At 41.8% G+C, this 12,662-nt stretch overlaps 1 protein-coding gene across 2 annotated transcripts in view; it reads right to left on the bottom strand.

Annotated features, from left to right (window-relative positions):
- prkar1b (protein kinase, cAMP-dependent, regulatory, type I, beta) overlaps positions 1-12,662 on the bottom strand; it is an 81,670-nt gene that overhangs the window by 58,403 nt on the left and 10,605 nt on the right. Inside the window, exons 1-2 of one of the 2 annotated variants that reach the window (XM_042504864.1) lie at positions 7,166-7,301; positions 1,427-1,597 (exon numbers count right to left, since the gene is read on the bottom strand). In XM_042504864.1, the coding sequence (XP_042360798.1) occupies positions 1,427-1,597; positions 7,166-7,168 (174 nt within the window). In that variant the 5' untranslated portion in view covers positions 7,169-7,301. Of the gene's footprint in view, positions 1-1,426; positions 1,598-7,165; positions 7,302-12,662 lie in introns of those variants that run through there. The other variant, XM_042504863.1, reaches the window with a different exon arrangement.

Here is a 12,662-nt window from a genome sequence, read left to right as displayed (position 1 = left end):
AGAGCCACAAACACAACTTGCATGTGGGTGTGTGCACACACCTGACACACACATACACACTGCATGCTCCAGTGGCCATGCGATTACAGCGTGGTGACGGGGGTTCAGCAGTTTTGTCAGTACCCAGCAATTAATGGTGTGTCAAGTTAATTACAAATGAACAAGCATGGTAATGATACAATGACTTGGGTGTGCATGTATGTAAGGAATATGAGTGTGTGTGTGTGTGTGTGTGTGTGTGTGTGTGTGTGTGTGTGTGTAAAGTTGAATTCTAGTTTCTGGCAAAAAAGCACTACTCTACCAATAGCTCCATTAAACTGCAGACACATGACAGGTTCCAAGATGACAGATAACTGTAAAGGCTCCTTTATGCTCAACATTAGATACCTATACGGATACAGATGAAGCCTTCTGAAAAAACAATCCAAGCATAAATAAAACAAACAAAATGTAATTTAGTCTCAGATTTTGTGGCAAGCATCGTATTTATATGCAAAGCTTTCTGCCATAACCTGATTTGTTACACAGCATATCCAGTACAGTTTATGAGGAACCTAGTTTCTGTAATTAGGAAAGGGAATTAGAAAAAAAAAATCCAGCTAGAAGTCTCTGGAATAAAACTGATTTCTCTGCCATGTATAAATGTAAACAGGTAACCTATCAGTACGGTGCATGTACGCACGTGCATGATGAAGAATTAAGATGAGGAAGGCACTGCAGGGCAGTAACATACCTCATTAAAGTGACTCACTCATCCTCGCATTTGAAATAATTTAATTCAAACACCAAAACTGAAACAAAGTAGCCTCTAGAAGTCTGAACTAATTCGTTTCTACAGATTATTTCCGACAAAATGTAATTTTTCTGAGTAACCTGGTTTCTTGTGTATGTGTAAACATACTGAGTGGGCCAGTCTATTGTGTGTTCGTATAAGCAAATACAACTGGCATGAATAAAAACCATTGCTCTGTTTAGCACATCTTTATATTTCATGATGAAGATGTCAGCTCTCTGCAGAGTGGGAGTATACTCCAGCATCTGTGTTGAACATCAGCTCAGCAGCTGAGTCACAAACTGTGTATTTTGCAGTTAATATATTCACTTAAGTCTGTTCATTAACTGCTGCCATAAATTTACAAAGCTTATCTCCCACTGTCACGATGTTATGATGAATTTGTTTTCATCTGTGCACTTAAAATGAGCGTCGACAGAGAGGCAGCTCTGTGTCCGACAAACAAACAATTAACCTTGATGTCTACTTGATGTTTTTGATTATATTAGACTGTATTTTCAATTGTTCATACTGGGGAGGGCATGTGTCTGTGTGCTAACATGTTCATAATTTGTATAAAGTGTACTAACTGTGCATGCCAGTATGTGTCTGTGCATAGATGTTTGCGTCATGAATCCATCGTCCAATGCTGACCTTGCGTACGTAGCTGACAGCATCTTCTTCAGTGTAGACTTCGGCGCTGACCCCTCCCCTGCGGCGCCGGGCCTTGACAACAGGGTTGGGCGGTGGGGGAGAAACCTCATCATCATGTGAATCCGACTGGCTGTTAGATTTCTGGCGTGCCATGATCTGCTTGCATTCTTCCTGTTAAAACAAGAGAAGAGACCAGATTGTTAGAAAGGCACGCATAGAGAGAGGGAAACAGGGAGAGAAAAAAGGTGGTTAAAAAAATAAATAAGCAGGTGTTTAAAGGGACCTGTTTAGCTTTTCTTTATTTTCTGTCAATAACGGATCGACAGTATAAATTTAAGATGGCCAAAGTTTCAAATAATGAAATAAACGCAGGTAAAAGTAATCCCTGTGATCAAAAACATCAGGCTTCAGACCATTCTGAATACTGTTTCCAATGTTTTTTCTACATTTCTGACGAGTGTGCGGAGCCTACATTGCTACATCCAGCTACATGCTAACACCAGGAATCATGAAATCTTGGCTGCCATTTCTGTTAATCTTAGCCCACTTTCAGATTATACTCCTGCTGAAACATGCAGCTGCAAAGATGTCAGCAGTCAACCATTAATTCAGGGATGCACAATACTGGATTTTATGTTGGTGTCCAATATGCCAATACGTAGCAACTCATTTGGCCAATAACTTACACCAATACCAATATATACGCTTTTTCCCTACCAAATATTAGTGATCATCAAGTCTCTTATAGTGGAATTAACACCACAGTATGCATATTCTTATCATGAAGGCCCACCAGCAGATAGAGACATAAAATACAATGCTTTTCAGTGTAATATTCATTCATTGCGCAAAATAAGTAAAAATACTCCAATTTATGGTTCATTGTTCACTATTTTTGACCAGACAGGCATGGTGGTCTATAGGTTAATTCTGCTACTCTTCAATGTACTGCACTGCACACCACCCAGGTCTGGTAGGAGCTAGCCAGCAGTGCTGCAATTACCGTTAGCACCGTCCCAACCCAATAGTCTCCAGTCAGTTATCCCTGTTAGCACCATTACCAGTGTCAGCACAGCTGGTAGTGCCAACATAGTTAATAGTGCTTGGCTGGTACAGCCTGGGAGGAGCAGGGGGGCCACCATGTTCCACAGTTTTCTGGTGGCAGGACAGTGTTACTGTTTGCCAAATGAACAGCACCACTAGCTGGCTCCCACCCAGCCCAGTTGGTGCACACTGCAGAGCAGCCAAGGTAACATTAGCATTAGCAAGAATGGAGACAAGAGGGTGGCAAGTGGCCACTATGCTTGTGCGGCTCGCCAGCTGTCTGTCAGCAAAGCTAACAGAAAAATTAAAGGCAAGAAGTTTACAATGCAAAATATTTCTTCCAGTCTCTTTTACATGTTTGGTGTGTGCTTGTTGTATTTTGGTTTTGTCTCTCCTTTGTTCTCCCCTTACCTTTTGTCTGCGCTCCTTCACTCTACACACCTGATGGCACTCATCAGTCTACACACCTGCCTGCAATAAAGCCTGCAACCTACAAAAGAGCCAGCTAGACAGTCATTTCTTGCCGGACACATACAGTTTGTTGTGATACAAGTCCAGCTCAATTTTAGATCTTTTTTCATTTTTTGCCTGCTTGCCCGTTTGCTTTTTCGCTAAGACCTATTTTGTGATTTCTGCCAGGATTCCCACCTCCAGCCTAAGAAAATAACAGAAACACAGATCACCGCTCACCTCAGCCAATCATCCTGTCTCCCATTCTCCTGAACAATTCACTATTGTTTATGTATAATTGTATAATTGTCTGCTTTTAGGTCCTTAGTCCAAAGTGCGACAGTGCGAGGTGTTCCAACACTAGCAATATGAGGAAAATTAAGTGGGTTTTTTTGTAAACATGTTCTACTAGAACCCCTAAATCAAGTATGAATCTAAAAATAACCATAACAGGTCTACTTTAAATGTGTTTTTAAAAAAATATATATGTGTGGTAAAATAGATGCAACTACTGTTGTAGCTTCAGGCAAGAAAAAAAAAATCATCTGTTATTCTTTTACTTCACAAACGGTCACATGAAGACAGGCTGACAAACCTCGCTGAGCACACCCCTTCTAACATCGAGCATCACGTGGATTCTAAATCAGGTCAGGTAACGTTAAAAGTTTGTATAAACCTCAAAGAAAATACAGTGGACATGTTCTAGTCTTGAGTGCAAGTAGTCTGGACAACTGGCTGCTGTGGCATGAAGTGAAAGGCATCAAATATTAATATCTGCAGGCCTGAACATGCAGAGCGAGTAAGGCTCAGCCAGGTACTCCCCTCCTCTCAGATAACGAACAACAAGAAATAAAGACATCAAAGGGGAGACGGGCTGCCTCCAGCTGACTGTTGTTTCGACTGTTGAACACTGCAGGCGATGAATTATTGATTGCACGCTTGATTAACACATTAGCATAAGTACACAATAAAACCACTGTAGTCTTTTTAATGTGTGAGAGTTCTGTGAGACGAGAGCAATGCGATAACAGTCTGTGCAAAGGTATCCACTGTGCTTTTTGTAATTTTTCACAGTATCTGTGCAGAGCAAATAATGACTGGTGTGTATCTGTGTGCACCTGTCAGCACTGTGTGTTTATTCCTTTATTTGAGTGCATTAGTGTGTCTAATAGCACAGTGGGGATTGGATTAGCAGCAGTATTATTTACCATCATATATTTTGGTAACACTTTCATTTGTTAGCTGGTTCACTGCATTGCTGCTGTATAGTCAGGAATAAACAAAGATGTCTCAAAGGGACTCCAGACAGGCAAGTAGCAAGAGGTGGCACTCACACACTGCAGTACAGAAACACCACACTGACAAAAAAAATGAACACAACCAGAGAGAGAGATGATATAAAGTAGAAAAGGCAGCTGGGTGATCTGGTCGGGGGCTCTGGTGTTCTTTCTTTTGTGGTCCATCGCATGAGCAAGCTGGGTTAATAGCAATGCTAAGTTTTAGCCTGGGTTTAATCATCAGTCAAACACTGAAGCATTTTCAAATCCACTACATTTGTTTCAGTTTGCACTTAATGCTCATCATTAAGTGATGATTAAGTGAATATGAAAAACATTTTCACTAATTTTTGACATTTTTGAGGTTCATTAGGAGCGCTATCAAAGCAAACTCTGGGCACAGACGGAGCAGCAGTGCACCAGACACAGTACAAGTGATACTTAACTATTCATTACATGGGGTCTAAAAGTCTGCTTTCACTCCCTCCGCAGAGTCAATTATCAACCCCACAACTCAAACTCCTTAAACTGCTGCTGAGGAAAAAAAGAACTCATGACGAGCCTCACCTGTACTCTATACGCACACTCAAGAGGTTATGCTAATATTGTTCAGTCAAAACTAATGACTGTTGTCAGTAGTACGGACAGTCTGTTTTACTGTTCTATTCAAGGTAGGATTTTGGAGACAATACCACTGCAGAAAAAGGAAACAAAGGAAAACAATGGATATATAATAGCAGTGAGCACACAGGACAATGGCAATAGAGAGTTTTAAAGAACCAATATTACAGATATCAGCCCTTGAAAGAGTTCTGGTAACAGCCCTGTGTGCATACATAAGTGTGTTAAAAGCCATCCAAAGACGACAAAGAGAGATTGCAGTGGCATACACAATGACAGTACGATATACTTATTTGGTGAACCTTCGTTGGATACACCTCTTCCATGTGTAAAAACTTTATGCCATATTTTGAGGGGTTTTTTTTGCATATTTGGTGTTTGGGTTGTGCAAAATGAAAATGCACTTAAAACCGGTGGACAGAAACGCATCTAATTAATCTTTTTTCGATTGTGAGGCTTTCTTGCTTTTCTTTGTCTTCTATGATGGTAAACTAAATGTCTCTAGGACTGGTAAACAAAAAACATCCCTTTTGGCTTATATAAATGCAAGAGGCAATTTTCACTATTATAAAAAACTAAATTGTAAGGTTACTTGATGAGTAATCATAAACTGCAGCCCTTGTTCCGACTTTTTGACATTTAAGATAATTTCAATCTAAGAATTTAAACATTTTGCTTTTATTTTATGAATTTATTTATTGATGATTCAAGTAATTTATTTATTTGGGTTGTGCTATCACCACAATAACCAATGTAAATCCCTGAATGCCATAAAAAAGACAGTCAAACACAGACCTTTTTTTTTTTTTACATTTTTCTATTTTATGCTTTTGAACGGATGCAATTTAAATAATCAGAGTAATGGCTTGATTTTTTTATATAATGGATATAATTTTTATCTTTATTCCTCATTTTGTGCTGGATGTTTTCTGAACACCTGTAAAGGCTCTTCCTCTTCAATTTGGCTTGTCATAGTGATGCATGCTGTCACCCACCTGCATTCACTTATCAGTCAGGGTTTCAGCCAAGTTTAGAAATTGTTTGCTTGATTCTTGTTCACCCTCTGATGAAGATCTTCGGGTTGAAACCAGTCAGTGTTGTAGCTGTGTTTTGAATAAAGGCTTTTTAACTTAATTCAGGTGCATCTGTCCCTGCTCCCTGAAGCTCGTTTAAAGCATTTTGTAATCTATAACCTAATCGATTATTAAGACACACCACCATGATCCAATGCAGACCAAAGATGCAAAGAAAAACACAGACAGCATCTGGCTTTTTTTAATTAATAGGACCTAAATTTTGGAGTGCATTGTATAAATCAAGTACCACCATTTTCTATTAAATGTAGTGAAGTAACTTTTATCTCTGCAAGGAGGAAAAGCGAAAAAAAAAGGAGACCTGGAGCAGCTGGGAGCAGAGTGATTACTGAGTGCCTTGAGCAGGGAGCACAAATTGCTGCTGCCTCACTCTGCTCATATGCTGACAGGGAGGGAAAGACAGAGATTGAGAGGAAGAGAGAGACGACTTGTGACGGAGAGATCGCAAAAATGACAGAAAAACACAGAGCGAGAGATGGAGATGGTCACATTACCTGAAAACTGAGAAAAACAAAAGTGTTACCTCACGATTCAGCGCTTCTCTACATATTCTTTCTTTACGATCTGTTCTGATCATCTCGGCAGCATAATGTAACGGGTATGGAAACAGTAATATGCTAAAATGACACAAACAGTTCATTAGACGCTCCAGTTTGCACTTTCCACTGATGATCTTTTTGCCACAGTCTCTCTCATTGTCATTCAGTTTGACTTTGTCTCTGCCGCTAATTACATCCTAAGGTTACTGTGATGCTTTGCTTCACCGTCTGTGTAAAACAGTGTGATAATGCAGATCACACACACGCGCGCTTCTTGCTTACGCAGAGTCACTGCCTGAGGGAACACAGCCAGCAGGAGGAGAAAAGGGGAGCCAGAGCCAGAGAGCAGCATCAAAACACACACACACACACACACACTCACAAACACATGCACGGGCAGACTGCAGGGGGAAAGGAGAGCTCACACACTCCGACTTAATCAAGGTGGAAAGGTCTGCATCAAGTAATACGCTGAACTCTCTGAAACCAAATCCAAAACAAGCGCTTTTCTTCCTTTGAAGCACTCCAGAAAAAAACAATAGGTCAGAGGCACAAACAGATAACACAGATAGTCAAACTTAAAAGCACTGTGCAACAAAACTTCACACACTTTGACAACAAACACTGCATTGTGCTATTCCTGCCTCTATGAGACTACACAGGTTATCTTCAGGAGGCTAACTACAGGCTAAGTTTACTAGCAGAGGTATTTACCATGGCATGGAGGGCCCCCTGGCCAGGCGTGCGGTGTGTCCCTCAGCCTGTCAGAGGCACCAGCAGGCATCAAGTGTGTCAAAGTGTGCATGGGAATCAACACATTCCCATCTCATACACACCTGACACACAAGCCACACCGCAGCAGCATCTTGCCATACAAGCACAGCGAGCGCCGGGTGTGTGTGTGTGCGCTCTCAGGTTTGTGTGCGAGCAATCAGAGAATCCAAGTATGTGTGTGTGCGAGAGTGAGAGAGCGCGAGTAGTGAAATGTCTGCAATCCCCACGACAAAGCAGCTGAAGAACGAGACTACTGATGAAAACACTGATCACAGCAAAAAGCCTGTCTCTCCATCGCTCCTGCGCAACTCCGTCTCTGCTTTCCAGCCCTTTCTCTCTCCCTCTCTCTCGCACACGCGCTCACAATCAGGTGGCGCAATGAGCCTCTCGCTTCCCCCCCGTCACTATGACAACTGGGTACTGTGAGCATCCTGAATAGTTAGTGGTGAGTCTGAGCAGGACGCACACATACACACCTACATTCACACACGCACCAGTTCTGACGCCTGTTGACAGATTGTCTCTCTCTCACTAACACATCCACAGCGATTCACAGAAAGAGGAAAAAAAAAAAAAAAAAAACGCCCCTCAATACAGACTTCTGTTCTGACCAAATGGCGTGTCTTGTATGTTTCGAACTGGCGAATGCCTCCAAATGTTCTCCCCGTACATCTCCAGTGTGTGCCAGACACTGTTCTGTACCATGCAGTGTCTTTCTCGCTCTTTACTGATCTCCAGCCCCACCCACGCTTTCCTCTTAGGTCAGAGGGTCAGGCATCAACTGAGGACTTTGTGTCTGGCTCCAACAAGTCCTCACACTGTTCTGGCTGCAGCGTTCGAACACAGCAACAAAGTGTAAACGCATCTACAGAGGAGGCACCATTTGTCCAAGGTGAGCTGAGAACAGCTGCAACGTGTCTTCAGCAGCAGTAGAAGCAAACTTTTTCTTGCTTCGGCTATTCAGCAGCAACACGGAGGCCAGACAGTGCGACGTAGTGCCATTTATCATTCCCGGGGATATGCACAGTAGCTAGGCAAAACACATCTGCAGCTGTTTTTTTTTTGCAACCTTTTTTGCCACCCTATCTCAGTCTAAAGTAGTGTCATTTCTATTTAAAAAACACCATTAAATATTTTCACAGAAGCGAGGCACACCTCCTGTAATATTCTACCTTGATTCAATTGACTTACAGATGTATTTTCCTCTCTATGATCCCTATAATGTCACACTCTCTCTCCCCTCTCTCCCTCCTTCTCTCCTCTGCTCTCCCTGCGTCATCATCGGCGGCTGGATGCCAGAGAGAGAGAAAGGACAGGAGAGGAGTGAAGATAGAGGACACAGGCATAAGCAGGACACAGAAGCTTTGTAAGAAAAGCAGTCTTTCCATTAGAGACTGAGGGTCAGAGATTAAACCAAAGAATGGAGACACAGACAAAAGATGACACACATGCAATCCCATCCACACACTCTCAATAGAAAGTCACTGTTATTAAACCATCACCAATTCCAGTTTCAACTCATTTGTGGATGATGAGTCATATTAAAACGACCCTCTCCTGTTTTGTCCATTCCCTGAACCAATTTGCGCCAAGCAAAAATGAACAAAAGTTATGACTAACTCACATCCCAATAGCTACTGTATGACTAACCAATATTAATCAGCCCAACCACCCATCATGCTCAGCGCAAAAACCCATCAGAGCAGCTCAGTGGACTCGCAGCACGAATACATCAAAATATCTTTTCTTCCATGAAGTTAATTTCTGATGTTAGTCAGGAAAAAAGGAAGCATCCATAAGCGGTTACCTGAGGTGGCCCTAATCCAGTGACGGAGACAACTTCACTCTCCACTGCCAGGGCTGAAAGCATGTGAGTGAACCAAAAACAACAAGGTTCTGCACTCACATACACAGACATACACACACAGGTAATGAAGCATGGAGAGCTGATCCACCAGCCGAGCTAACAGTCCACTCATCACTCTGTTCCACACCATTACAGCACCACAATGGACAGAAAGTTCGCGCTGTGTTAGGACTGCGTGTGTGCAGTGCTGACCTCCTGGCTATGAAATGATGTTCATTCTCTATATGGTTGCAACACACACACACACACACACAAACAAACTTGTTTTGCTGCCCTAATGGGAACTACATTTCTGACATTCATTTTGTGATCCTGTGATTTTTTTTCATTTTACCTTAACACACAGTAAACCTAAATTATTTTACTGTTGGAAACAACTTTTCATATAACTAGAATGTCTATGCAGTACAAAGACAGAAATACTTCCGAGATTGCATGACCAAAGAAAATAGGCAGGCAGGGCTGTGGCATTTGCTTTTGCTCAAAAGGTAGAAAACCTACAACTACCAGAATGCACTGGGCTGCACCAGACCAATAAACGCTCCCACTGGTCAGTGATATCTGTTTGACACAAGAAAAAATATGGCAACCAGTTTAAAACAAACAATCTCAAATTACAGCTAAACAGTGTACTGAAATTTGTTTCTGAAGCAGTGACAGAATTTTGGTTTATATTTGATCAGCGCTGTTTTATTTTACAATTTGATCTCAGTATTTTCAGCCTCTGTTTTTGTAATACAGAAAATAGTTTTCTCACATAACAGTCAAACAGTACAATAAAATATTTTTCCTGGAGACATTTTAGGTGAGAAAAATAGGCAATACAGTGACTGAATCTTGGTTTATATTCGATGAGCACTGCCTTGTTTTACCGTCTCATCTGAGTTTGGTCTGGGTTAGAGGGTGAGTGGAGCGGGTGTCTTTCGATCAGCTTCTGTACTCTTTGTGTCCATAGTGGTGGGCATACAAAATGGATGTAGCTTGAGCAACAGCCCTAGAGCCAGCAAATATCCAATCAGATGTGAGTTGAGAGATGAGCAGGGAGATCTGGGTGCTGGTGAAACGCAGTGGGATCATCCTTTCCATACCCAAGTTCTTATGAGTAAACTGGTGCAACACCATGACAACAGCTATAGAAAACTTAAAGCCTCATAGCATTAGCAACACTCATGCCCTGCTCCTTACAAGTACAGTTTTCTCATGCATGCAGGATGTTAGTGGGAATTCTTTCGGCATTGAGGGTTTGGTTCTGTTCAGTTCTTTGAGTGCATTTGGTAAATCTACAAGCTGAGTTTTACATTTGTCAGGACTGCACCACACGGCCTACAAATGAAAGCTGAAAAGGGAATTCTTTAAAGTGAATCAAATTCATCTGTAACAATTTTGCTAATCAGTTACTCATTTAGGTAATTTCTTTTGATGGTTGTAGCTTATCGCATGTGAACATTTGCTTGTGTTCTTTGTCTGAAATATTAAACAGTATACCTTTGGATTGTGGATTGTTGATTTAACACTTGAATATGTCAGCTTCAGCTTTGGGGTATTGGACATTTTTTCACTTTTGTCTGACATTTCAGAGAAAATACTGAAACAGATTAAAGTGGAAACAGACCCCCCCCACCCCCCAAGACACACACACAAACACACACACACACCACCGCCCTTGTTTCAAAGTGGTATTATATTATTGTTGGCACCACTGTCACAAAAACAACTGGATCGCTTTACAATTTCCTCAAAGCCCAGTAACTACCAACAATACAGAACAGATTTGTATTTTGTTTTCAGTGGTTGTTCCACTGTCTGCCACTTCCACTGCTGGCTATAGTACCTGCATAGAACATAAACTGAACTAAACCGAGTCAGGTAGAGCGCTGGGCTTTGAATCAAATTTTACATCGCAGCCAAAATTTGAATTACACCGCCCAGGTCCATCACGTGAAAAGACTTTCTCCCATAGATTTACATTGGGAAAGAGACATCTGTAAATTAGTGTATACATTTTTGTGACTGCCAAAACCTCCACAAAATGACTCATTTCAAGATTTCATCCATTCAGCTTGATAACATTTAGAAAATCTAAAAGCCACAAGATTACATTTTTTTAATTGCATTTCAAGTTAGCAAGTTACTAAACCAGAAGTCAGCCGCTCCACCAGTTAAGTTACCCGCTCAGGCACATGCAGCCACACTTGGCCTGTTGTAAGTCTGTAGTGTGTATCCTCTATGGGCCCTATAATGCGAAAGATCCAGGTACTTTCATAACGCGGAAATAAAGCGTTTTTTGTTTCATGCACTACAGAGCAGCTCTTATAGGAATGAACGGGGCCTCGCCTCCACGCAGTATCCAGGTTTTCTTAATAAATCCATGATAGCTACCTATAGCTACCAGAAGAAAACTAAAGTGTGATCCTCTTCCTGTTTTGGTTAAGCAAGGGTGGCTGTACCTGGTGATAGTGAAAGCGTAGCTTATGGGAACCCAATTTAAATGCTGATGGTGTCATTATTTTATAGCCATGGAATTGTGCAATGAACGGTTAATTCATCATTTTAACTTAAAGCCAAAAAAATGTGTTTCCACAAAATAATCCTCTGATTAAAGATGATGGAAATGATTGTTAGTTGCAGTCCTTTTATGCAATCAATTAGTAATAACAAATGATGCTGCTTGTTTTATCAATGCTGTATCTGGATGTAACACTATCTTGAATAGTTTGAGTCTGCACACAGCTCTTACACTGTCTCTGTCCTAGTACCTCAAATATAAAGCTATACACGTGACAATTCACTCTCTTTTTCTCACACCGACCACAGATTAGTTGGGGAGGGAGGAGGGATGCAACGGACAGATGAGAGAGGACAAAGAAGGACCACCAGGGAAACAGGGGCTGGGGGTCTGATTTACCTGGAGGGGCCCCGCGGTGGGCCAGGGAGGGGGTTTTAGGCCCGGGTCACTGCGTGCACCCCGGGCTGATCTGACAGAATGCCCTGCTCCCAGTATGGTGGTGATGATTGAACACAGAGGCTGGAGACACTTATTACACCGTGCTACAAAACGTATCTACGAGACATACCGTTAATGATGCTGAACTTCTGCCGTATGCATATTGACTGGTATACACAAATGTAGACTGCACTAAATAGTCGTAGCGCAGATCAAGAGAAATAAAAGAAAAAGTTGAAGAGAGGGGAGATAATCAGCAGCTTCACCTGATTCTCCTCTAAATGCTCTGAGTGGACTCAACAAACAACCAAATCCATATGACAAATTGTCAATCAGAGGCCTTTGAAGCGACTGGCGGATTTGTTATGATAGGTCCTGGTGACAGCTGAATGGCTGGCAGCACAGACAGGTTTCTCATCTTACAGGGGGCAGCAAGACAGTGGTTGATTGACTGATAGGCTGACAGACAGAGAGTGAGGGACCATCCCATAATGCAGTGTGAAGGGATCTTTCACAGGCAGAGCTGATGCAGACATGTTTACATTTGTTTTACTCGACACGCTTATGATGGCGTGGGAAGCTAGGCACCTATTATCAATGCAACACATACAACAGACTTGTAGAGA

This window comes from Plectropomus leopardus, chromosome 17 (genome assembly GCF_008729295.1).
Source record: "Plectropomus leopardus isolate mb chromosome 17, YSFRI_Pleo_2.0, whole genome shotgun sequence".
Taxonomy (NCBI): Eukaryota; Metazoa; Chordata; class Actinopteri; order Perciformes; family Serranidae; genus Plectropomus; species Plectropomus leopardus.
This window is presented reverse-complemented; position numbering and strand designations above follow the sequence as displayed.